This window comes from Sus scrofa, chromosome 4 (genome assembly GCF_054392235.1).
Source record: "Sus scrofa isolate SSC_HxYL_T2T_F1_AM1 chromosome 4, Sscrofa_HxYL_maternal_Yorkshire_Landrace_v2.0, whole genome shotgun sequence".
NCBI lineage: Eukaryota > Metazoa > Chordata > Mammalia > Artiodactyla > Suidae > Sus > Sus scrofa.
In genome coordinates, this window is record NC_139386.1 from 106,485,980 (window position 1) to 106,512,617 (window position 26,638).

The window sequence follows — 26,638 nt, forward strand, 5'->3', positions numbered from 1 at the left end:
TTGGTGATACTTTTCATTTGTCACCAGACAGTTCTCTCCTGAATTCCCCTCTTCTTCACCTCTTTCACCTCCAGTGCCCCTCACCTCAAGCAGCTGACTTTCCTGGGAGCCTGAACCTTCAGACTGGCCCTCCCTTCCTGTCCACTAACTAGTTCACATCTTCTCCTACCTGCCCACCAGGTCATCTGCACTGTCCACAGGCCTCCTCCTTTGCCTGATTTTGAGGGGGGCCCCTTTGAAGGGATCGCCCATCCTCTCCTGGAGACTTAGCAGAGCTCTCTCCTGGGGCTTTCCAACCAGTGCTTGAGAATGGCCAGGAACCTTCCAGCAGACAACCCCTCTTTCTACTCGTGGACCATCCAGCAACTTTCCTGTTTCTTCTCTCTTTTGCAACCAATTACTTGAAGATGTGTTCAAGATTTGAGGTCTCCCTTCCTAATCCCCACCCACATCACAACTTTCTGGTATGTGGCTCCACAGCAGTTCCTCCAGCAGTTCCCACTAAAGTGACTATGACCTCCTTTTGCTAAATTCAGTGTGTCCCCAACTCGGCTCACTGTTTCACTTGTGGCATACAGGTGCTGCCCTCGCTGGGGGTGGGGACATGAGTCTCCTAGGATTTTCAGTCTGCAGGGCTGCTCTTGCTGGCTCAGGAGCTCTTTCCTTTGGCTGCAAGCGAGCTCAGGTGAAAACTGGGAAAGGAGAAATGGCGATGTGGGCACAGTGGGCTTTAGAAGATCCGATTCAACCCATTGAAGGTCCTAAGGCCTACAGAAACAGAAGAAAGAGCACAAGAAATAGTGAGCCTTTCACAAGTCCTCTTTTGTTCCTCTTATTCCTTATTCCTTTCCCTTCTCCCAAGCTGCTCTCTGCCCTTCTTCGTCCCTCATGCAAATCGCCTGCCTTTTCATTCTCTGCTCGCGCACCTTCCCCGGATTCTTCCCCATGCGCCCAACGGCTCCGCCCAGAAAACGAATCCGGTGCGCTGGACAGGGCGTGCACCTGCCTTGGATATCAGCTACGCTGAGCCTGACCCAGCTGGGACAAGGGCTGTCGCTCCCTCGCAGGGCCTCAGGAAGCTCCGCCCTTCCTGCTCCCGCGCCTCTAGCGGCGGTCCCTGCAAGTCTGACTCGCCGGGCCACAGCTGCAGGGATCTACTCCCTAGGGAACAGGCTGTGCCATGAGGTCAGTGAGGACCTTCCTCTCCCAAGGCCCTTTGCTCCCCACATTAGTCCTGGTGGTGCTCCTTGTTGACTCCCTTGGCAAGGATTTAAATCTCCCCCCTGGGTGGGACTTTGACTCCTATGAAATCACCATCCCCAAGAAGCTGAGCTTCCGGGGAGGGGTCCAGGGTGTAGCCAAGCACGTGTCCTACCTCCTGCAAGTAAAAGGCAAGAGCCATGTTCTCCACCTGTGGCCCAAGAGATTTCTACTGCCCCGGAATCTGCAGGTTTTCTCCTTCACAGAACTGGGGAGACTCTGGGAGGATCACCCTTACATACCCAGCAACTGCAACTATATGGGCTTGGTTGAAGGAAATCAGGATTCTGAAGCTACTTTAAGTACCTGCATGGGGGTTCTGCGGGGCATATTGAAAATTGATGCCAGTCATTACCAAATCGAACCCCTCAAGGCTTCTTCCAGTTTTGAACATGTCATATATCTCCTGAAGAAAGAGGAGGAATTTCCCCATCAGATCTGCGGCTTAACTGATGATGAAACATTAAAGCAGATGGCCCAGCATAAGAACGTGGCCCGGATAAGTGACTTTTCTCAGTCGTATATGCACCAAAAATACTTGGAATTAGCCTTGGTCTTTGATCACAGTAGATATATATTTTTAAACTCCAATCTTTCTCGAGTCATAAATGATGCCATTCTTCTGTCTTCTATTATGGACACTTACTTTCAAGATGTCCGTATGAGAATACATCTAACAGGTGTTGAAGTATGGACAGATGAAGACAAAATAAGACTTACGTATCCAAAGTTAGAACAAGTTTTAGGCCAGTTTATGGTATACAGAACAAGTGTACTAAATGCTCGGTTTCCAGTAGACTGGATACATCTGTACCTTAAAAGAAATTATTCTGATTCACTCGCACTGTACTTGGGAAATGTATGTACTAAGTTTCATGCTGGATCTACAAGTGTTTTTCCAGATGTAAATGTTCTTGGACCTGCCACTTGGTCCACTCATGCACTGGGCCATGGTGTGGGAATGCGCCATGATGAAGAATATTGCCAATGTAAGGGAAGGCATAGTTGCATCATGGGCAGTGGTCAATATGGGTTTAGTAATTGTAGTTATGCCCATTTTTTTGCACACGTATATTCAGGAGCAAAGTGTCTAACTAATATCCCAGAACTAAGTTATGTAGTTAAGAGATGCGGAAACAAAATTGTGGAAGAAGACGAAGAATGTGATTGTGGTTCAATAGAGGACTGTAAAAATGACCACTGTTGTCAACCAGATTGTAAATTCAAACATGGTGCTAAGTGTAGCATTGGGCTTTGCTGTCATAAATGCCAATTTCGTCCATCTGGATATAAATGTAGGCTGGAAGAAAATGAATGTGACCTTGCAGAGTACTGCAATGGGACCTCAGCACTCTGCCCAAGTGACACTTATAAGCAGGATGGAACTCCTTGCAAGGATGAAGCCCATTGTTTCAACAAGGCTTGCCAATCCAGATTTATGCAGTGCCAAAAAATATTTGGACCTGATGCCACAGAGGCTCCTCTTCAGTGCTATGTTGCTATTAATGTAATAGGTGACCAGTATGGGAACTGTGGTATTTCAGGAGTTCGTGAATATAGAAAGTGTAACAGGAGAAATGCATTATGTGGCAGGATACAGTGTATAAATGTCAATACTATCCCCGATATGCCAGATCATACTATTTTAATTTCCACTCATCTCCACGATGAAAATCTCAAGTGCTGGGGCATAGGCTACCATCCAGCCATGGTACCTATGGGGTTGCCTGACCTGGGTGTGGTAAGCGATGGTACTTCCTGTGGTAGGAACAACGTATGTTTTAATAGAAATTGTGTGAATAGCTCAGTCCTGAAGTTTGACTGTTTTCCTGAGAAGTGCAACCACCGAGGCGTTTGTAACAATAACAAAAACTGCCACTGCATGTATGGCTGGTCCCCTCCGTTGTGTGAGGAGTTAGGGTATGGAGGAAGCATTGATAGCGGGCCACCAGGACCACTAAAAGAGGGGGTACCCACCTCGGTTCAGGTTGTGTCCCTTATGTTTGTACGCCTTATTTTCTTAATTATCTCAGTGATTGTTGTGTTTTTCAAGAAAATCATAGGAAACTTTAAAACCCAAAGAGAAAGTAACCCCACCACTTAAATCTGGAGCAATTCAAGGCAAAAAAAAAGGTCAAGAAGACACAAAAGTAATCAAGCAATCTCTCTATAACACAGGGTCATAAATTAAACAAGCTTCTCATTTATCCTAACAGCTCTTCCCTTCCTCCTTCATTTCCTTAATCAATTTTTTGAGGTTTTTAATCAGCAAATAAAAGATATTCTTAGTTTGGAAACAAACCAGTGCCTTTCTTAGTTTACTTGCTCCTTACTTTCTGTTCAAGTTTTAGGGAGCCTGAAAAGAATGCCCCAGTGGCTTTCCAGAGAAGCCTGAAAAGAATGCCCCAGTGGCTTTCCAGACACTGAAGCTCAGAATGTTATGAGTTTTACAGAATTACAGTGGATTTCCGGGGAGAGTCCTGTCTCTCAGTTCCCAGCACATGGAGCCATTGACTGCCTCTCCCGCTGCCTCCCTCAACGTCGTCAATGAAATCATCTGTGCTTCTGCCCCATGCCAAACCGTGGGGACCACCACATTTTATACATAGAAGGTGATAGTTTCCAAGGGGTGTCCCTCAGTTAAGTAGTGTCCCCTGTTCTGGTCACTGTGGTTCTCTGTGGCTGCCTAGACGTGTGATCTCTGCCTCAGTTTGTCTGGGTTGAGCTCAGTTGGGTGAAGGACTCAAACCTCCCCTAACTCCTGCATTGCCCTTCAAGTAATGACAAGAGCTGGCAGTGTCCTGGGGGAAGAATCTTCACAGAATTCTGTGCTCTGGGTCTCTGCTTGCAGGGGCAAGTCTTGTGTGAAGAGTGCTGGGGGCATCTGGCCCTAGATTGGTTACAGCCTTAAGTAGGGCAGAGGGGAGTGAGGAACGCCTTCCGTCCCAAGTGCACCCATATCTGCCTCCAAATATCCTCCCCCTTTGCCTGGTGCCTTGGCTGGGAGGAGAGCAGGATCCAGCAGCCCCTTTAGAGGAGTCAGTACCCACCTCTTGGCCAGGGAGGGTGTCGTCTTCCCAGACCTGGGTCAGCCCAGGTGCTTTTGGTCTTGTTCTGGGCGGAGCCCTCCTGCTGAGCCCTCCCCTTCCCAGGGCTCCTCCTCCCCAGGGAGCCCTGCAGGTCCCCTGTATGCCACTCCAGTCTCCTCTTTTCTTAGCCACATGGATTTTCTAACTGAAGACGTTGTGGGCGACTTGTGCAAAGAGTGGTGCCCTTGGACTATTTGACAATTGTTCTTACTCAAGATACCCACTTCTTTGTGATGATCATTGTTAGAAGGGCAGGGAAGAAGGAGGCAGAGACTGGAGCAATGAGATTGCAAGCAGGGTTTATTTACCAACAGAGTGATCGGGAGCTCTGATCAAGGAAGACTCAGCCCCCAACCCCCAAGGCAGCACTTGGTTTTTTATTGACAGGGGTCACTTTTGTTGAGCCATGTAGTCTGCGGCCTTGGTGCTATCCTTGTTCCAGGGAACTCAATCCGATACACGGACCTGTTAGATAATGAAGTCTGCAAGTCTTGATTCGGCTGGGTTATGCTGATTTTTTGTCCTTTTAGGCTTTGTTTCATTTTCCACTTAAGAATCATAATTGTAACATTTATCAATCTTGATCATCAGAAAATGTTCTTTAATAACCAGGACATTTAGTTATAGCTGCAGTACTGATAATGGTAGTTACCATTTATTGTGTGTTCGTTGTGTTCCAGGCAACGTTCTAACCTCTTCACAAGTGTTACTGTGCAGACTCCTGAAAATAATTGTGTGGTAGGTGTTGTTATTTTCCTGTTTTCCAGAAAAAAAATTGAGGACAATGTGGTTAAATAACTTGCTCTAGATTATATAACTAATATGTAATGACTTTATTCAAGGAAGCATTATATGAATATCAGGAAATTGAATTTAGAGAGGAGGATTTATTTTTAAATTATAAGGATATTTACGTACTAATAATTTTTTGGAAAATGTAATTGTGGTTATGTGTACACAATATATATTGTCTTAACCATTTTTTCTCTTGCATATTGAGTAATAATTGAAAAGTATGATTATATTTTTATACATTGTGTACACACATATTGTACAATGTGGTCTTTTTATATATATGTGATAGATATGTGTGTATGTGTGTGTATATATATATACATATACATATAATATATATAATATACATATACATATAATATATATGTGTTTTAAAATGACTACCAAGAACAAATAATTAACCCATCCATCACTTCACATATTTAAGTTGTTTTAAGGGAGTCTGAATGCTTAAAGCAACTCTTAGCAAATTTCAGGTATGCAATACACTATTATGAAGTATGTTTACTGTGCTGGACATTAGATCTTCAGAACTTACTTTGATTATACCCAAAGTTGGTATCCTTTGGCTTACATCTCACATCAGGTCTCTGATGCCCCAAACTGGATTTTTTCTTGAGTATTATGTAAATCAGACTATTTTGTAATGGTCTTCTTATATATTTCACTCCTAGGGACCCCATGATGACTAATCACTTGCCTATTGTGCCCCTCAAGGTAGTGATCCCACCTTGTCTCTAGATGGTTAAGTGCCACCACCTGTTCTGTATTCCTCCAGAATCCTGTTTTTCGCACCAACATCAAGAAGCCAAATCTAGTCCCTCACCATCACCCAGACTACAAAGGATCCAGAGCCTTTTCCTGGATGCCATTGCTCTTCTCTTCCATGCATTTCTTTTTTTTTTTGTCTTTTTGCTATTTCTTGGGCCGCTCCCGCGGCATATGGAGGTTCCCAGGCTAGGGGTTAAATCGGAGCTGTAGCCACCAGCCTACGCCAGAGCCACAGCAACGCGGGATCCGAGCCGCGTCTGCAACCTACACCACAGCTCACGGCAACGCCGGATCATTAACCCACTGAGCAAGGGCAGGGACCAAACCCGCAACCTCATGGTTCCTGGTCGGATTCGTTAACCACTGCACCACGACGGGAACTCCCTCTTCCATGCATTTCTTAATGCCTTGGTGAAGAGAATGTCTTCTGGACCTTCCTTGGTAGGAGGCAAAGGAACAAAGAAGTACTGCTCTGCAGACCTACTGAGAACTGGCCTGCCAAAGAGGGCCACTGAAAAAATGGAAGGATGTAGCTACTGCCAGATACTCAGTACCAAGGCCGGGAGGAAGAGCAGAGAAATACTGACCCCATGCTATTCCCTTCTTCCAGGCTCCCTCTGGTGCCTCCCATTGGCCAAGTCTAACTGAGAACCTGCAAGCAAGAGAGCCCAGGGCACACATTCTGAAGGGGACAAGTCTCTAGTGGCACAAGGCAGGACAGAGCTAAGTGGAGAGAGGAGCTGGGGGCAAGTGGAGGGGATGGTGGGGAGAAGGGAGCAGAAAAATAGCAGCCAATATGTTAAGTAACACAATATCATACTTTCTAGGCATTGCTCTATGCATTTTATATGTATTAAATGGATTTAATCTAGGCATTGCTCTATGCATTTTATATGTATTAAATGGATTTAATCATCACAAACCCCTGCAGGGTAAAACTATTACTTTCCCTGACTTAGTGATGAGCGAACTGAGTCTAGGCCCTCCCACAGTCTAGGCTCATGTTCAGGAAAGAAAATTCAGCATAAATCACTAAACCAGGAGTCAGGGTGTTGGGGCTGAGGTTTTCAGTGGTCATTCCAACAAATGTGTTATAAAGGGCAAGTCAATTCAGGCCTTTTAATTTGATCCTAAAGGGTCAGGTAGCCTTGGGGCTGGGGCAGCTATGTTCAGTTTTGTGCTGAGAACTATACAAAGAATGCCAAGCTAAAGGAAGATGCAAAAGATGCCCAAAGAAAACCACAGATCATGGAACCCCAGAGTCAGTGGCTGCATCAACCACTAACGGCCTCTCATTTTCCCCTTCATCCCCTAAGGCCTAGTCATGCTTTGTTTCTGCAAGGTGCTTCTCTGTCCTTTCAATAAGCCCACTTGAACTGGAACTGGCTGAGAGTATTGTTCCTTCATCATCAACAAAATATCAACTGTAATAGTCTTCACTGAACACAGAAGTCAGACCTTAGCCCTGCTCTGATCCCATCATCTCCCTTGTAAAATGAGGAGGTGGCAATGACCTCTAAATTCTCTGACACTGATGGTCTGTAATTCTGGTTCCTTTTCAACTGCTTTGCCTTTGGAAGCTTAGATCCTAAAGTAACCAGTGGAACACCTTCTGTCTACCATGTCCAGACATTCCTAGAGCTATTTCATATAAGAGGCTCTCAGGCTGCTACACTCACAAACATTGAACCAGCTCTATGACCATCTGTGTCGTGGTCAAATGTTTGCTCATTTGATGTGTGTATACAGGGAGGAGACAGATAGCCAACCTGCGTATTATAAACCTCGTCATCTACAAAGGACACAAAGGCAAGACATTGCAATAAAACTATAAATTTATCAACTTTAAGGCCGAATCTCATGAAGGATGGCCATAAAGTTCTTATCAAAGAATGTTTAGGGATTTGTTGAACAAGGGACATCATTCAAAGACGTTTGAGGAAGCTTTCTCAGTCAAGCATATGGGCTTTATTAGAAAAAAATAAACAAAGAGCCTATGTTTCCTCTTGAAAAACAATTGATGGCCCTTTCCCAAAAACTCCCCTATTTGACTCTACACCTTGACCCAGAGGCTTAAATTTGATACCCATTGGCTGCTTCTTGGCATTTTTCCTGCATTCCTCTTTATTAAACCTCCCAAGACCCAAGTTTCTCCAGGCATGATATTGTTTTGTTTAACCATCCTTATCTTCAAGGATTACCAAGTACCTGTCCCATGGCCACAGATATCATGATTCACCATGAGACACTTCCCTACCAGTGACCTCAGGGCCTCCTGTGTCATAATCACTTGGGTACCCTGTACAGTTTGACAGGAATCCATGCTCGTCCTAGGATTCCTTACACCACTGACCTACTCCTTGAAGCCCTGGATGATGGTGGTGGATGTCATCGTATTTATCATACTCATGCCCCTGAAGGCATCAGCTATGTCTCCAGATAGAAAAACCCTCATGGAAGTAGCAAACGCTGTCTCCCTCTCATACATGATTGGTGGGAATGTAAAATGATTTAAGCTCTTTGAGAAGAAGTTTGGATGAGTCTTATAAAACTAAACAACTATGTATTCAGACTCAGAAATTCCCAGATATTTATCCAAGAGAAATTAAAACATATGTCCACAAAATGATTTACATGAGAATGTTCATAGCAGGTTTATTATTACAACGAAAACTGGAAACATCCGCATATCTATTAGTAGAGTGTATACACTGTGACATTCCATTCTATGGAATACTAAAAGGGAACAATGAAAAATAAATTACCGATATACAAAACAACATGGTTGGATTTTGTTGGATCTGGATTTTATTAAGTGAAAGAAACCATGCACAAAAGAATAAATACTCTTTAATTCCATTGATAGAAATTCTGGAATTTGAAATTAATCTTTGATGGAAAAAAATCAGAACAGAACTTGCCTATGGATAGGGTAGGAATTGATTGGAAAGGGGCACAGGAACTGTCTGGGGGGATGGAAATGTTCTATATCTTCATAGGGGTTTGATTTACACATTTGCGTGCACTTGCCAAAATTCTGCAAATTACCATAGATATTTGTGCATATCCTTGTACGTAAATTTTACCTTTATTTATTTATTTACTTTAAGGGGCCACACCCATGGCATATGGAAGTATCCTCATGGATACTAGTCAGATTTGTTTCAACTGCACCACAACCAGAACTCCCAAGTTTTTTAAAAATGTAAATAAATATTAAACTTTAGTAAGTGGTAAGTATATTGAAGTATTTAGAGGGAAATGTAGCAATATCTGCAAACTACTTTGAAAGGCATCCAAAAAATCTCATGGATTGTTGTAAAATGGGAGATGTGTAAATATATAGCTACATGATGAAACGAAGAGAGTAGGAGTTCCCGTCGTGGCGCAGTGGTTAACGAATCCGACTAGGAACCATGAGGTTGCAGGTTTCATCCCTGGCCTTGCTCAATGGGTTAAGGATCCGGCATTGCTGTGAGCTGTGGTGCAGGTCGAAGATGCGGCTCAGATCCTGCATTGCTATGGCTCTGGCGTAGGCCAGCGGCTACAGCTCTGATTAGACCCCTAGCCTGGGAACCTCCATATGCCACGGGAGTGGCCCTAGAAAAGGCAAAAAGATGAAAAAAAAAAAAACCAAAGAGAGTAAAACGCTAATGATAGAATCTAAGTAATGAGCATACAGGGAGAAGTACACCCCTTTGTATAAGTCTTTCACTTTGTTTTACATTTGAAATTTTTCATCATGGTGAAATATTTTAACTGTTTGGAGATCCCACAAGGAGGGAAAATGCCACCCACATCATGTCAGCCTCACGAAAGATTGACTATTGTCATTAGAACACCACATTCTCACCCAGAATACACTTTAAAAAGTGCTCTTTAAAAAAAAAAAAATCTGGTATTTATTAAGTTCTTACCATGTACCAAGCACTGTGTAAAACTCTTTGGATTCTTTATCTCATGTAATGTTCAAAACCTCCTTATGGTAGATGTACAATTCATTTCTGATTTTATTAGTAAGAAAAGAGCACCTTGAGGCTAAGGATCTACCCCAATCCCCTCGGTAATAAAAAGCAGAGCCAAGGCTGTGCTTAGACTATTACACCTGCCTCCCTCCAAAGCCATTATCTGCCTTAGAAATTATTCACTCCTGGAGTTTCTGTCATGGATCAGTGGTTAATGAATCCCACTAGGAACCATGAGGTTGCGGGTTCGATCCCTGGCCTTGCCCAGTGGGTTAAGGATCCAGCGTTGCTGTGAGCTGTGGTGTAGGTTGCAGATGTGGCTTGGATCCCGAGTTGCTGTGGCTCTGGTGTAGGCCAGTGCCTACAGCTCCAATTGGACCCCTAGCTGGGAACCTCCATATGCCATAGAAGGGGCTCTAGAAATGGCAAAAAAAAAAAAAAAAGGAAGAAAAAAAAAGAAAAGAAAAAAGAAACCAGTCACTCCAAAAAATAAAATAAAATAAATTTTAAAAATCAAAATAAATAATAGGACAAAAAAAAAAATGGAGCTCCCATAATGGCTCAGTGGTTAACGAACCTGGCTATTCCTATCCATGAGGACACAGATTCAATCCCTGGCCTTGCTCAGTGGGTTAAGGATCTGGCATTGCCAAGAGCTGTGGTGTAGGTCACAGACGCGACTTGGATCTGGCATTGTTATGACTGTGGCGTAGATCAGCAGTTACACCTCCAATTCAACCCCTACCCTGGGAACCTCCATAAGCCAGGAATGTGGCCCTAAAAAAAAAAAAAAAAAAAAAAGACAAATCATTCATTCCAATGCCATTACTTTAGAGATAATAATGATCCCAGGAAAGTAGTAATAACGATTCTCTCCCAGATGAATTCTCTTTTCATTAAGGTCTGGGTCATTTTCTCTGGATAGTTTTTAATCCCTTTCTCCTGCATGATAAGTCACAGCACAGGAAATGAATATCTTGCCTTGTGAATTAAGAAGAAAGTATTGGAGTTCCCATCGTGGCTCAGTGGTTTACAAATCCGACTAGGAACCATGAGCTTGCGGGTTTGATCCCTGGCCTTGCTCAGTGAGTTAAGGATCTGGCCTTGCCATGAGCTGTGGTGTAGGTTGCAGATTCGGCTTGGATCCCAAGTTGCTGTGGCTGTGGCGTAGGCTGGTGAATACAGCTCCAATTAGAACCCTAACCAGGGAAACTCCATATGCCATGGGTGTGGCCATAGTAAAGACAAAAAAAAAAAAAAAAAAAAGAAGAAGAAGAAGAAGAAGAAGAAAGTATTAAAAGACTGACGCTTCCTAAGGAATTTAACCATATACCCATTCCATGACCCAGCAATCCCACTCCTAGCAACAGAATGAAAATTGTCCCCCAAGAGACAAAGAATTCTCATAGCAGCTTTTTAGTCAGAGTAATCATAGTAACAAGTAACCTGTGCTCTATTCATGCAGTGGAATGCTGCTCAGCATTACAAAAGAACAAATTATTAATGTAGGCAACAATATGGAAGAACCACAAATCATGTCAAGTGAAAAAATAGAGACACAACAGAGTACATGCCATATAATTTCATTCATACAAAGTTTTTTTGAAAAGATGAAACCAATCTATAGTAATAGAAGCAGAATAGCTGGTGGGGGGATTAACTGGGGAAGGGGCAGAGGGGATTCTCTGAGGGAATGGAAATGCTGTGTGTATTGATTTGGGTTATTATTACACAGAGATATAGGTTCGTCCCTTCTCTTTTCTGCTCCCCTCCACTAAACTTCATATTTATTGCTCACAAACAGAAACATTAAGATGCAGGCATACCACCCAATGTTCATTGCAGCTCTATTCACAATAGCCAAGACATGGAAACAACCCAAATGTCCATCAACAGATGATTGGATTAGGAAGATGTGGTATATATACACAATGGAATACTACTCAGCCATAAAAAAGAATGAAATAATACCATTTGCATCATCATGGATGGAACCAAAGACTCTCACACTAAGTGAAGTAAGTCAGAAAGAGAAAGACAAATACCATGTGATATCACTTATATCTGGAATCTAATATATGGCACAAATGAACCTTTCCACAGAAAAGAAAATCATGGACATGGAGAACAGACTTGTGGTTGCCAAGGGGGAGGGGGAGGGAGTGGGGTGGTTGGGGAGCTTGGGGTTAATAGATACAAACTATTACCTTTGGAATGGATAAGGAATGAGATCCTGCTGTGTAGCACTGGGAACTATGTCTAGTCACTTGTGATGGAGCATGATAATTTGTGAAAATAGAATGTGTACCTGTATGTGTAACTGAGTCACCTTGCTGTACAGTATAAAATTGATAGAATACTGTAAACCAGCTATAATGGAAAAAATAAAAAATCATTATAAATAAAAAAAAAAACTTAACCCAGACAAAACCCTAATTCTCTTCAATTGTCTGAAGGCTGAGAGAAGTGAAGAAGCTGCCTAAGAAGAGTTTGAATCTAGCTGAGATTTGTTCATGAGGTTTAAGGAAAGAAGCTCTTTGTAAAACATAAAAGTACAAGGTGAAGCAGCAAGTGCTGATGTAGAAGCTGTAGAAAATTATCCAGAAGATGTAGGTAAGATAACTGATAAAGTTGGCCACTCTAAACAACAAATTTTCAATGTATATGAAACAGCCTTTTATTGGAAGGAGATGCCAGCTAGGACTTCCTTAGCTACAGAAAAGTCAATGCCTACCCTCAAATCTTCAAAGAACAGGCTGACTCTTGTTCCAGGCTAAGGCAGCTGATGACTTTAAGTTAAAGCTAAGGCTCATTTATCATTCCAACTATCCTAGGGCCCTTAAGAATGATGTTAGAGAAGAGACTTGTGGTTGCCTGATGGGAGGGGGAGGGAGTGGGAGGGATCGGGAGCTTGGGCTTATCAGTCACAACCTAGAATAGATTTACAAGGAGATCCCGCTGAATAGCATTGAGAACTATGTCTAGATACTCATGTTGCAACAGAAGAAATGGTGGGGGAAAAACTGTAATTGTAATGTATACATGTAAGGATAACCTGACCCCCTTGCTGTACAGTGGGAAAATAAAATTAAAAAAAAAAAAAAAAAAAAAAAAAACCTGAGCCACAGCAGTGATGCTGGGTCCTTAACCATAAAAAAAAAAAAAAAAAAAAAAAAGAATGATGTTAAATCTACTCTGCCTCTCCTCTATAAATTAAACAACGCTTGAATGACAACGCATTTATTTACAATATAGTTAATATTCTAAACTCACTATTGAGACTTGCTGTTCAGAAAAAAGGATTCCTGTCAAAATATTACTGCTTACTGACAAGGCACCTGGTCACCCAAGAGCTCTGATAGAATGGTACAGGGAGATAAACGATGTTTTCATGCCTGCCAACACAAAATCCATTCTGTAGCCCATTGATCAAGAAGTAATTTTAATATTCAAGTCTTATACTCAAGAAACACATTTTGTAAAGCTCTAGCTGCCATAAATAGTGATTCCTCTGATGGGTCTGGGCAAAGTAAATTTAAAATCTTCTGGAAAGAATTCACCATTCTAGATGCCATTAAGGACATACATGATTCATGGGAAGAAGTCAAAATACTAACATTAACAGAAGTTTGAAAGAAATTGATTCCAACACTTACAGGTGACTTTGAAGAGTTCAAAACTTCAGTGAAGGAAATAAGTGCAAATGTGATGGAAAGAGCAAGAGAACCATAATTAAAAGTGAAGCCTGAAGATGTGAATGAATTGCTGCAATTTCATGATAAACCTTTAATGGATGAGGAGTTGCTTCTTACGGATGAGCAGAGAAAGTGGTTGCTTGAGATGGAAACTCTTCTTGGGGAAGATGCTATGAAGGTTGTTGAAATGACAGCAAAGGGTTTAGAATATTACATAGACTTAGTTGATAAGGCAGTGGCAGAGTTTAAGACAATTGATTCCAATTTCAAAAGAAGTTTTACTGAGGTTAAAATACTATCAAATAGGACTACATGCTATAAGAGAAATGCTTGGTGAAAGAGTCAGTCAGTGTGGCAAACTTCATTCTTCCTTATTTTAAGAAACTTGCTACAGTGGCCTTAGCTTTCAGCAACCACTACCTTGCTCAGTCAACAGCCGTCAATATTGACCCTCTACCAGCAAAAATATTATGACTTGCTAAATGCTCAAGTACTGGTTAGCATTTTTAAAGCAACAAAGCATTTTTGATTAAGGTATGTACATTGGTTTTCAGACATTATGCTTTTGCACACTTGATAGACTACACCATAGTGTAAACATAACTTTTATATGCACTGGGTAATGAAACATTCTTGCAACTTTATTGTGATATTCACTTTATTGTGGTGGTCTGGAACTGAACACACAATATCTCCAAGGTATGCCTGTAGATGAACACTAAAATGAAGGCCTAAAGAAGATTAAGTCCGCATGACTCATTGACCCATCCAGACCCAGACCAGCAGTCTCCACTTTTTTGGACCTCCATAGGCAGAACAGCCAAGGCCATGAAGCTGTTGACTTCCCAAGGACAAAGACAGCCATAAGGAGAAAGTTAAATTTTTATACCATGATGTCAACCTCCATCCTGGACCTATAGAACTCAGCACCTGACCTCCTGCCTATAAAACCTGATTCTCTCCCAATGGTGGGGGGCTCTGAGTTCCTCTTGCTCAGGGCTCCTGGCCACTCTGCTGATCAGTAAATCTTGACTGAAGAGAGTTTCCATCGTGGCTCAGTGGTTAATGAATCCGACAAGTATCCCTGAGGATGTGGGTTCGATCCCTGGCCTTGCTCAGTGGGTTTGGGATCTGGCATTGCCATGAGCTGTGGCGTAGGTCACAGACGCAGCTCGGATCCTGTGTTGCTGTGGCTGTGGAGTAGACTGGTGGCTATAGCCCTGATTGGACCCCTAGCCTGGGAATTTCCATATGCTGTGGGTGCTGCCCTAAAAAGACAAAAGACAAAAAAAAAGTAAATCTTGCTTGAGATCTCACTGCTCCAGTCACCTGTCTTTCTTTCCCCAGTGCTTTAACAGGTTTTATGCTTCCATCCTACTAATCAGTGTTCTTAGTTCTTCTTTTCCACCCCAATTTGCTTATTAGGGTACTGCCTTTGAAGATAACCCCCTCAAAAATGAATTAGAATACCTACTTTTCACACTTCTACATATGCATAGGTTATTCATATAATAAGCCCAATCACATTAGTGAAAACCTTTAGAATAAAATATAGAAAATGGAAGCTAACATATAATGTGTGTCTTTTGTATGTCGAGCACTGTCCTGGAGATTTTAATATATTGAGTTTGGTCCTAGCAAACACATTTTGAGCATTACTCAATGCCAGACACGTATCTAGAGATGAAGTCACATCCCTGTTCTTGAGAGCTGGCAGCCTAGCCCACAAACAAATAATTTCCATATAATGAGGGGGATGTTATTACAAAGGAGGGGCTGGTTTAGGGCAGGGTTTGTGGTGGAGATAAAGCCTGGATTGAGCATATAGAAGGATGAAGACAGTTAGGTAACCATGTATAGACTCTTCAGCTTACAATTTGGTGGCATAATGTTCATGGTGCTTCTTGAGCAAATCAACTGATACTTTCTGGCTGGCAGAGCTTTTCACAAATATGGATACTTGACATCAGGAAATGTGGGGAGGGGGAGGTTGCTCTATGCCACCTGTCCCCTACACTGGGGCTGAGTGAGTGGCCATAAACTCTATTGATCTCAAGACAAGAGTTTCTCCTGGCTATAAAAGTTAATGAACACCTCCTCAGTGACTCATTTCCTCTGCCCACTGATATGGTTTCTTCCAGTATCATGGGATGTTATAGGGCTTGCTTGCAGCAGTACTCATGGTCAATATCTCCATCACATATAACAGGATGAAGTCCAGGACTATAAAAATTTCCACCCTGGGAGGCAAGGAGGAACTCTTTGATAGATTTTTAAATTAATGAGTGGTTTATACTATTTTCTTAGGATTTAGCTTTGGAAAACATTGCAAGACTCACTTTCTCATTACATGGTCCTTTCGGGGTTTTCCCCAATCCCTCTACCAGACTTTCTTTTTCACATTCTTCTTAAGCACCTTCCTTTGATCTCTTTCTCTGACCATTCCATTAGGTGATTTCCCCCTGTGCCACCCCCCCACCCCACCTTGCCCCTGCCTGACTGAGGTTCTTTGTTCATGCCTATATGATAGTATTGGTATGTTTAGCTGTCAAAAAGTCATTGATCCTTTCAAAAAACTTCCAATAGGCACCAAGAGTAAAATATAAAACTACTCACCAGTTAAAATGGATACCAAGCGAGTTGCTACCATACTAAATCTGGAGATAATTCCTGCTTGACCTCAAATGATGCAGCAGTGAAAAGCTCTACTATCTGATGAAAAATAGAGGTCATTGGTCATTTGAAGGGGAAGGCAAAGGGATCGCTGCTGTCCAAAATTCAGTCAGGGAAAGTGGAATCAGAAAACATCCAGCAGATATGACAAAGATGGCTTACTGATGTGTAACCTAGGTGTCAGCTTGGCAGTCTAATTAAGTTTGACTCAAATCCAAGTTCTACAGCTTTCCTCCAAAACTACTCACAGTTCCTTCAAGTTCTCAGGACTTAACTTCTACAAAGTTTCTCTGTGTTTCTAAGGTCCCTCAAAAATAGGAACAAATGCACATTTGTTTCCTATCAATCTGCTTCTATAAGAAATCCACCCCCATCTTCTTGGTCTTTCCTGTCCAGTACGGTAGCCACTAACCACATGTAGTGGCTTAAATTTAAATTTAATTGACAAAAATTAAATTAAATTTAAAATTCAACTCCTCATTCTCACAAGCGATATTTCAAGTGCTCGATGGCCATATGTGGTTAGTGACTACTACATTGATAACACAGATTAGAACATGTCTATCATCAAAGAAAATTTTATTGGATACTTGTGCTAGTGTGTCATGCCTTGATGAGAGCTCTCAGAATATTTGTGGATATATGTCAAGAGGTTGTATTTTTACCTTCCATCAGAAAATCCACTTGGGGAGTTCCCGTAGTGGCTCAGTGGTAATGAAACCAATGAGTATCCATGAGGATGCGGGTTTGATCCCTGGCCTTGCTCAGTGGATTAAGAATCCGGTGTTGCCCTGAGCTGTGATGTAGTTCGAAGACCCAGCTTGGATCCCACGTTGCTGTGGCTGTGGCATAGCTCTGATTCAACCCCTAGCCTTGGAACTTCCATATGCCACAGGTACAGCCCTAAAAAGACCAAAAAAAAAGGGGGGGGAGGAAAAAGAAAAGAAAATCCACTTGAATCTAAGCATTTTTAACCACACTTCTCCTTTCAGAAATGTACCATCCATCTACAGAGATATATGAATGCACATATTTCCACTTGGAGGAGTTTTTCAGGAAGCAAAATAGAAGCATCATGTAGATGATGGTAAGATGCTTCAAGCAGGTTTGGAGCATAAATTCTCCCAAGAGAGGAAATAAAATGTTTCTCCCCAAGAAAGAAGTGAATATCTTCTCAAAAAAAAAAAAAAAAAAGCTAAATGAAGGTTTTATGTGGGAAAAAGAAAGATATGAGGGAGCTTACTTGTTTCCTAAAAGAAATACCTAATAAGAAAACCAGCAGGTCTGGAAGCAACTACACTCCCTTAGGTTGCTGGTCAGATTCCCACAAAAACTTCCTGAGCATAAAGTTGCAGAGATGAGATATGTGTGATCCTAGACCTGAATTAGCCGAGAGATTTATTAGGAGGACAGGCAGAAAACAGGACTTAAATACAAGCATGTGGTGCGTGAGGACGAGGAGAGGCATCTCTGCTGTCAAAGAGTAGAATAAGGAACACTTCCCAAAGGAGGTCGTGAACCAAACCAAGCTGAGTCATTGTTGGAATGGGGACCAAACTGATCCTCTGTGACTTTTTCTTACCTCTTGTTCCTTTTCCTACTGTACACCCCCCCCCCACACACACATTTTGCACTTAACAGCCTTCAATATTTATGGAATTAATTCACTAGAAGATGACTAAACATAACCAAGCAAAGAAAGAGAAGAACATTGCACAAGTAGAAGTGACATGAGAAAAGGTCATAGAAGCATGACCTTGTACAGCGTAGTCCAGGAAATATCAGCACGTGACGCAGATGCAGCACGAATTTGGGTGGATGGAGCGTCAGTGCCGGAGGCTAGGGTAACAGGAGGAATCTAAGATTTAGAAGGTTTTTCCTAACCTACTAAAAGCTTAGACTTGGTCATGTTTAACCATTATAAATGTCGCATCAAGTTTACATTATACAAATGGTTCTCTGGAAATACACATACTCAAATTAAAATTCTCTAATAATGTCTAAATTTAATCAGAATCAGATCTTAGGACAGTTTAACTTCATTTAAATCTCTAACTCTAGTTGCTATTACCTTGTGTTTTAGTGTTTGCATTTAATCAGTAAAATAATCAGGAGTTCCCATTGTGGCTCAGTGGTTAACGAATCCAACTAGGAACCATGAGGTTTCGGGTTTGATCCCTGGCCTCGCTCAGTAGGTTAAGGATCCAGTGTTGCCGTGAGCTGTGGTATAGGTCACAGACGCAGCTTGGATTCCCATGTTGCTGTGGCTGTGATGTAGGCTGGCAGCTACAGCTCCGATTAGACCCCTAGCCTGGGAACCTCCATATGCCGCAGGTTCGGCCCTAGAAAAGACAAATAATAATATAATAGTCATTAATCATATTCTAAACATTATTATTATTTACAGCCAACACATCTTTCATTATCATATTACATCCTCCTCTTTGGGAATCATTTCATTTTCTGCCAAAGGACATGCTTGAAGAGTCATTTCAATAAGTATCATGGACAATACTTTTCTAAATTCTTATGATTTTTAACATGTCTTTTTTTTCAAGCTCCCCCTTAGGAGTTGATTGCCTGGGTTACACATTCCAGGTTGCAAGTTGATCCCTTTCACACTTTAAAGATAAAATTACCTAAGTGGTGCTGGAAAACTGGACAGCCACATGGAAAAGAATGAAATTAGAACACTCCCTAACACCATACACAAAAATAAACTCAAAATGGATTAAAGACCTAGATATAAGACCAGACACTATAAAACTCTTAGAGGAAAACATAGGCCAAACACTCTCCAACATAAATCACAGTAATATCTTCTTAGATCCACCTCCTGGAGTAATGACAATAAAAACAAAAATAAACAAATTGGGCTTAATTAAACTTAAAAGTTTCTGCACAGCAAAGGAAACCCTAAATAAAATAAAAAGACAGCCCACAGAATTGGAGAAAATATTTTCAAATGAATTGACTGACAAGGGATTAACCTCCAAAATTTATAAACACCTTCTGCAGCTCAATACCAAATAAACAAACACCATCAAAAAATGGGCAGAAGATCTAAACAGACAATTCTCCAAAGAAGACATACAGATTGCCAGAAAACACATGAAAAAATGTTCAACATCACTCATTATTAGAGAAGTGCAAATCAAAACCACTCTGAGGCACCACCTTACACCAGCCAGAACGGCCATCAACAAAAAGTCTACAAACAATAAATGCTGGAGAGGGTGTGGAGAAAAGGGAACCCTATTACACTGTTTGTAGGAATGTAAATTGGTACAGCCACTGAGGAAAACAGTGTGGAGATTCCTCAGAAAACTAAAAATAGAACTACCATGTGATCCAGCAATCCCACTCCTGGGCATCTATCCAGAGAAAATCATGACTCGAAAAGATACATGTACTCCAAGGTTCATTGCAGCACTATATACAATAGCAAAGATGTGGAAGCAAACTAGATGTCCATCGACAGAGGAGTGGATAAAAAAGATGTGGTACATATATACAGTGGAATATTAGCCATTAAAAGGAAAGAAATAAAGGCGTTTGCAGCAACATGGATGGACCTAGAAAGTATCATGCTAAGTGAATTCAGTCAGACAGTGAGACACCAATATCATATGCTATCACTTACATGTGGAATATAAAAAAAGGACACAATGACCTTCTTTGCAGAACAGATACTGATTCACAGACTTTTAAAAACTTATGGTTTCCAAATGAGTCAGGTTGGGGGGTAGGAGAGTGGGCTGAGGGTTTGGGATGGAAATGCTATAAAATTTGGTTGTGATGATCGTTGTACAACTATAAATGTAATAAAATAAAAAAATTTAAAAAGAAAATTACCTCCCATTTTTATTTCTTCTGCATGACTAGAGTTATCTCTTTCTAAATTTCATGTAGAAAATGAATGTCTAACCATAGAAAATTTTCAAATAATTATACTCACTATTCAGTGGACTTTTCCAATTCAGATTTTTCTCCAGTTCTCTATTTTCTTACATCTCAGACTTTTCTCTGGGGTCCTTCAATAACCATTTTTGGAGTTAACTAATTGAGGGGTGGCTAGGTGAAAGACCTCTTAAAGGCCTATGAGCATAGAATTCTCTTATCTAATCTCCTTTTCTTTCCTCTCTCAACACTTAAAATCTTTACTCAGTGACATGGATATAGCGAAGTGAGGATTAAGGGAGGGCAAGATCTACCTAAATATATATATATATATATATATATATATATATATATATACACATACACATATAGTTTTTTTGGGCCACACCTGAGGCATATGGAGGTTCCCAGGCTAGGGGTTGAATTGGAGCTATAGCCACTGGCCTACACCACAGCTCACAACAACACCATATTCTTAACCCACTGAGTGAGGCCAGGGATTGAAAGTGAATCCTCATGGATGCTAGTCAGATTCATTTCCACTGAGCCATGATGGGAACTCCCAATCCAAACATATATTTTGTCTAAACTTTTTTCTCTTATATCAGGACCAGTGCTTTTGAACTTTAAATCCTTGGATTAATATCTTCGTTCTCTATTGTGCCATGAAATGATGTTGATTCCCACTCAGCTGTCTAAAGGAGAAGGGGTGATGTAAAAAATAAAATTCATCTGGAGTTCCAGCTGTGGGGTTAAGAATCTGACTGAAGTGGCTCTGGTCGCTGTGGAGGCATGGGTTCGATCCCCAGCCAGGCACAGTGGGTTAAAGAATCCAGCACCGCCACAGCTGTGGAGTAGGTCACAGCTGCGGCTCATACCCAGTTTCTGGCCCTGGAACTTCCATATGCTGTGAATGTGGCCATAAAATTCAAAAATTAAAAATTAAAAAAATTCATCTGGTACTATCCTACCATTTATACTTATAAACTGAGGCTCAAGGAGGTTCAAGAGCAAGCCCAGAGTTACCCAGCTGGTAGAGAACAGAATTAGGACCTGAACCAAGATCCTTTGGAAGCCAAACTTTGTCTTCTTTCCCCAGAGCATCATCAGAATGGCAGAGATTCTCTAAAACATACTTTGGGAACCATGGAAACATTACTTTCTTTTGTCCTACCATGGATTTATACACAGGCTGGAAGAAACCCAGTGACAAAGGCTGAGTAGCATCATAAAAAGCAGGTTGGGGCCTGAGAATAAGGAAGTCTGGTTTCTTCTATCAGCTTCACTCCAACTATCTGTGTATTGAATAAGTCATAGAGCTTCCCTGGGCCTCTGGATCCTCATCAGTAGCGCAAAAGAGTAAGAGACCTGATAACCACCACTATCCTTTCCCGCCTTAAAGTTCTAGTCTATCAAAGTTCTAGTCTAGTTGAGTTTGAATAATCACTGACACCTACAACATAGTTTAGTCCTTTAGCTGTTTACACTAGGAGAGCAAATCTTGTGACACTTTCCAAATAGGCTATTAAAAAGAAAAAAAAAAAGACTGTTATTCAACAAATGGAAAGCTAGATTGGGAGTCAGAAGGCTTGGGGTCAATGTCCAACTCTCCCACTGAGTATCATTTTGAATCTGGGCAGGCTTCCTAATCTCTCCTGATGGGCTTCTTGGGTGTGAAATAAAACGAGGTGTGTGCCCTACATCACTTCCAGGGATTCTGTTAGGATTTCATTTGATGACTTAGGTGAAAACAATGTATTGTAAAATGTTGTATTGATGCAAGCTATTTTGATAGAACTGCTCTGCATTAGAATAAGATTCTGGTGCCTTGTTATTTAGGAACAAGGAAGAGGAGCTCAAGTACATATTTGAGGAACAAAGTGCATGCTGAGGGGGATGGGGTTGGTGCTTTAGAGAGTTAAAATACTCCTCAAGCACAATGCAAGGGCACATAACTTAGGTCTAGCTCTAATGACAAAAACTTTCTGCAAGGATTAGAAACACCATGATTCTCCAGAGTTGAAGCAGGGCATCTTTTTTTTTTTTTTTTTTTTTTTTTTTTTTTAATGCCCACCTTTGGCCTATGGAAGTTCCCAGGCTAGGGGTGGAATTAGAGCTGTAGCTGCTGGCCTACACCACAGCCACAGCAGTGGCAGATCCGAGCTGCATCTGCATCCTACACATAGCTCATGGCAATGCTGGATCCTTAACCCACTGAGCAAGGCCAGGGATTGAACCTGCATCCTCATGGATGCTAGTCAGATTTGTTTCTGCCAAGCCATGACAGGAACTGAAGCAGGGCATCTTTACAGGGAAAAAAAAAAAAAGAAGAAGACAAGAATAAAAAGGAGAAATAAAGGAAATCAACAATACAAAAAGATAAAAATGGAGACAAAAGAAAAAATAAATAAAGGGAGAGGAAGATGGGCTTATAATAGATTTTAATGGAAACCCTCAATAAGTAACCTATAGTAAGAATAGAAAAGAGTTTTATTTGAGCCAGTTTGAGGACTATAGCCCAAGGGACAGATTCAAGAATTACTTGAATCATGTCCTTGTGGACTACCAAAGGGGGGAGCTTGTAAAGGAAAATATTACAAAATTATATAAGTTGTTTTTCCAGAATTATAATCAGAGCTTGTAAGAAGTATGGATATTTGGAGTTCCTGTTATGGCACAGGGGAAATGAATCTGACTAGGAACCATGAGGCTTCGGGTTCGATCCCTGGCCTCGCTCTGTGGGTTAAGGATCTGGTATTGCCATGGGCTGTGATGTAGGTCACAGACACGGCTTGGATCTTGCGTTGCTGTGGCTGTGGTGTAGGCTGGCATCTGTAGCTCCAACTGGACCCCTAGCCTGGGAACCTCCATATGTCATGGGTGCAGCCCTAAAAAGCAAAAAAAAAAAAAAAACCAAGAAACAAAAAAACCCCAAGAAGTATGGATATTTGTTATGCAAAAATTGGCTGGGGTCCTAAATGGTTGCATAGTTCCAAGGGAAGACTTTGAGACCATAACGTTGCAGCTGGCGGCTACCAGCAGATATGGTTTCGAGAGCAGCTGGTGCTGTCCTTGATTCTGATATGGTGCAGAAAATTCAAGTTCATGGTAATACAGGAATGTGTCTGAAACCACATCCGTGATGGCTACCCAGCTCCATTTTAGATGCCTGAACCACCATTCTTCTCTTTAATGGTGAAGGCAGATGCACAATGTTTCATAGGCCACAAACAAGCTGTTCTAGTTAGCATAAAGTTCAAGTTAAATCATGTATAAGCCAGAATGACTTTTCTATACCTCAGTACCTGAAAATGTCTTCCATCATAAATAACAGGATATTGCTAACTCTGTTAACATGAGATATAAAGAAAAGATTCTATTTGCAAATAGGGAGAGGCTCTTTGGGCTAATAAAACACAACACAGATATGTTCTTGCTTCATCTCTTATGCAGTTCTCTTTGTAGATAAGATTTTATGGATGATTATTATTTGTGAACATTGTCGCTGTGTGATTAAAACAAACGTCATATAACTCCTGAGGAAATAAGATATAAGAGCTTTGGAAATTGCCTAGGACATCTAAGGACACTGAAGAAGGCAGGGATCCTCAGAGCCTTGAATACCAACCAGGTAATCCTCCATGCAATTAAGGGCAGAGGGCTTTCTTTGAACATATCTTTTCCTTTGCCAGCTATTAACTGGGCCAGAAAGAACAAGTTATAGCTCTCATGATGTCAGTCATCCTTGTATTGCTGTTTGTTTAATTTGAATTACTTATTTTCTTCCTTCCATATATATATATATATATATATATATATATATATATATATATATAAATTGGCTTTAATGTCAAATAATGTTGGGTTAAATCATGGCTCTGCAATCTAGCAGCTGTGAAACTGTAGGATGGAAACTTGATCTCCATGAATGTCAGTGTCTTCCTGTATAAAATAAGGTAAGGATACCTGCAGTCCAGCCTCGTTATGAGGATTAAATTGGATGACATGGGAGCCCTCAGTGAACGTGCATTCATGAAGATTCAGTTAGAGATTACAGTAGTTCCCCCTTATCCTCAGTCACTCTCCAAAGTTTGTTACTATGAGCCAACAGGGAGCAGAAAATATTCAACAGAAAACTCCAAAACTAAAAGTTATAAATTGTGCCAGGCTCTGTTCTGTGCAGCATGACGAAATCTAGTGCAGTCCTGCTTCTTCCCACCCTGGAGCTGAGTCAGACCTTTGTCCAGCCTATCCCCCCCACCCAAAACAAAACCCCACTCTTAGTGAGGCAAAATAAATAAATAAATAAATAAACCAGTAAAAATAGGGTTCTGTACTACCCACAGTTTCAAGGCGTCTACTGGGGCTCTTGGAACTTATCCTCTGCAGCTAAGAGGGACTATAACTAATGCATTAAAAAGGATGCTGTACCCACCTTCCCTCAGACAGTTGGCTTGACAGAAGTTTTTACTATTTGCATTTTGAGGGGATGGGGTGCAGGACATTGAAAATACCTCTATCAATTTTAGAAGAGAGGCCCCTCAGAGGAGTTAATTGGAAAGTTTTTACCATAATAAAAACAAAAAAAAAACTTTCTTTATTTTCTCTCTTTATGAACACTGTGTTAGGGTGTCCAAAGAAACCTTAACATGGATCTAATCTTTAGATTTTCCTAGGAAAGTTCCCATTTCAAATATTCTGTTTCATTATTTCCATCAAGCAATCTGTTATTTAAGAGTTAGAACATGTATCCTGATTAGAGGATCATAATGCATGCTCAAATCAGAAATCAATGAATTACTCATCTTAATAACCATTGGGGAGACAATCTTGGACCCAGTCCCATGCATACACTAATGTAATTGCCTGATGGACGAAAACAGAGAATAGGGGTATATATTTTAATCTTATGTGGCTGGCAATGGCTGGTTTTTTGAATATAAATTCTGGAAGTTATAAAGGAGATAATAACTATGACAATTTTTGAAATTTTTATTATGGCAAAATATAAACAAGAGAAAATACAAACTGGGAACTATTCATAGTGATATATTAAAGACAATAAATATACAGAAAAAGCCCTCCATATTCCTGAGAAAAAACATAATCAAACAGAAAACCACGCAAAACTGTAAACCAAATAGTCACAAAAGAAATTTAAAACATTAATCATTATATAAAAAGACATTCAATTTCATTACTATTTTTAAAAAGAAGTTTTTCTTTAATATACCAAAATTGGCAAGAAAAAAAAATTTAAAAAAGGTGCCCAGGTAGGGTTTGAGAAACCAGTATTCCTGTGCACTAGCAGTAGAAGGAACACACAGTATAGCCCATTAGGAGGGAATTTTAGTCAAGAGTAACAATGTGACAACATGCATATTCTATGAAGTTACAACCCTATGTATCTGAATTTATACTAAGGAAAGAATCAAAACTTTCTAAAAGTTGGGTGAGTGGAAGGAGTCTTATTACAAGCATTCCATGTCTGGGGACAAAACCAGGTTACAGAACTACATGACTCTTTATATAAAATTATACATACACATGACACATACACACATGCACAGAAAGATGTCTATAAATTAGTCACGCAATTGTTTCTCTGGGAGTGGGATTTACTTCCTATTTCCTAGCTTTTCTTTGAGCTTTTAATAATTCATGTACCATTTGGTAATAAGAATAAAGTTATTTTCTTTTTTAAAAAATGTGCTGGAGAGAGTGTGGAGAAACACTCTTCACTATTGATGGGACTGTAAATTGGTATAACCACTATGGAAAACAGCATGGAGGTTTCTCAGAAAACTAAATATAAAACTACCATATGATCCAGAAATCCTACTCCTGGGCATATATCATGACAAAACTGTCGAAAAGATATACTGAGTCACTATTCACAATAGTCAAGACATAGAAGCAACCTAAGCAACCTAAATGTCCATTAAGAGAGGAATGGATTAGAAGAAGACGTGCATATATGCAATGGAATACGACTTGGCCATTAAAAAAAGAAAAAAATAATGCCATTTGCAGCAACATGGATGCAACTAGAGATTCTCATACTAAGTGAACTAAGTCAGAAATAGACAAATACCATGTTATCACTTACATGTGAAACCTAAAATATGAACCCATCTACAAAATAGAATCAGGCTCACAACATGAAGAAAAGACTTGTGGTTGCTAAGGGGAAAGGGGAGGGAGTGGGATAGGTGGGGAGTTTGGGGTTGGTAGATGCAAACTTTTACATTTAGAATGGATAAGCAATGAGGTCCTACTGTACAGCACAAGGAGTTATACCCAATCTCTTGGGAGAGAAAGTGATGGAAAATAGTATGAGAAAAAGAATGTATATATATGTATGACTGGGTCAATATACTGTACATCAGAAACTGACACAACAATGTAAATCACCTATACTCTAATAAAGATAAATTTTTTAAAAAAATGTGACATCACTTAAATGTAAAGAGGGTTGAAGTCAGGAAAT

At 40.7% G+C, this 26,638-nt stretch overlaps 2 protein-coding genes across 5 annotated transcripts in view; both read left to right on the forward strand.

Annotated features, from left to right (window-relative positions):
- Positions 1-962: 962 nt before the first annotated feature.
- The window catches only part of REG4 (regenerating family member 4), a 40,395-nt gene continuing 14,719 nt past the window's right edge, over positions 963-26,638 (forward strand). Inside the window, exons 1-5 of one of the 4 annotated variants that reach the window (XM_085020413.1) lie at positions 980-1,189; positions 3,646-3,872; positions 5,030-5,087; positions 6,526-6,627; positions 23,602-23,779. The gene's annotated coding sequence lies outside the window, so the exon portion shown is untranslated. 4 annotated transcript variants of the gene reach the window in all.
- ADAM30 (ADAM metallopeptidase domain 30) lies at positions 1,181-3,364 on the forward strand. The gene has a single exon (XM_001926562.5). It carries the CDS (start codon positions 1,181-1,183, stop codon positions 3,362-3,364), a length of 2,184 nt encoding a protein of 727 aa, XP_001926597.1.

Excerpts from the sequence above, each read along its gene's own strand:
- ADAM30 (XM_001926562.5), top strand. The coding sequence starts at position 1,181 with ATGAGGTCAGTGAGGACCTTCCTCTCCCAAGGCCCTTTGCTCCCCACA.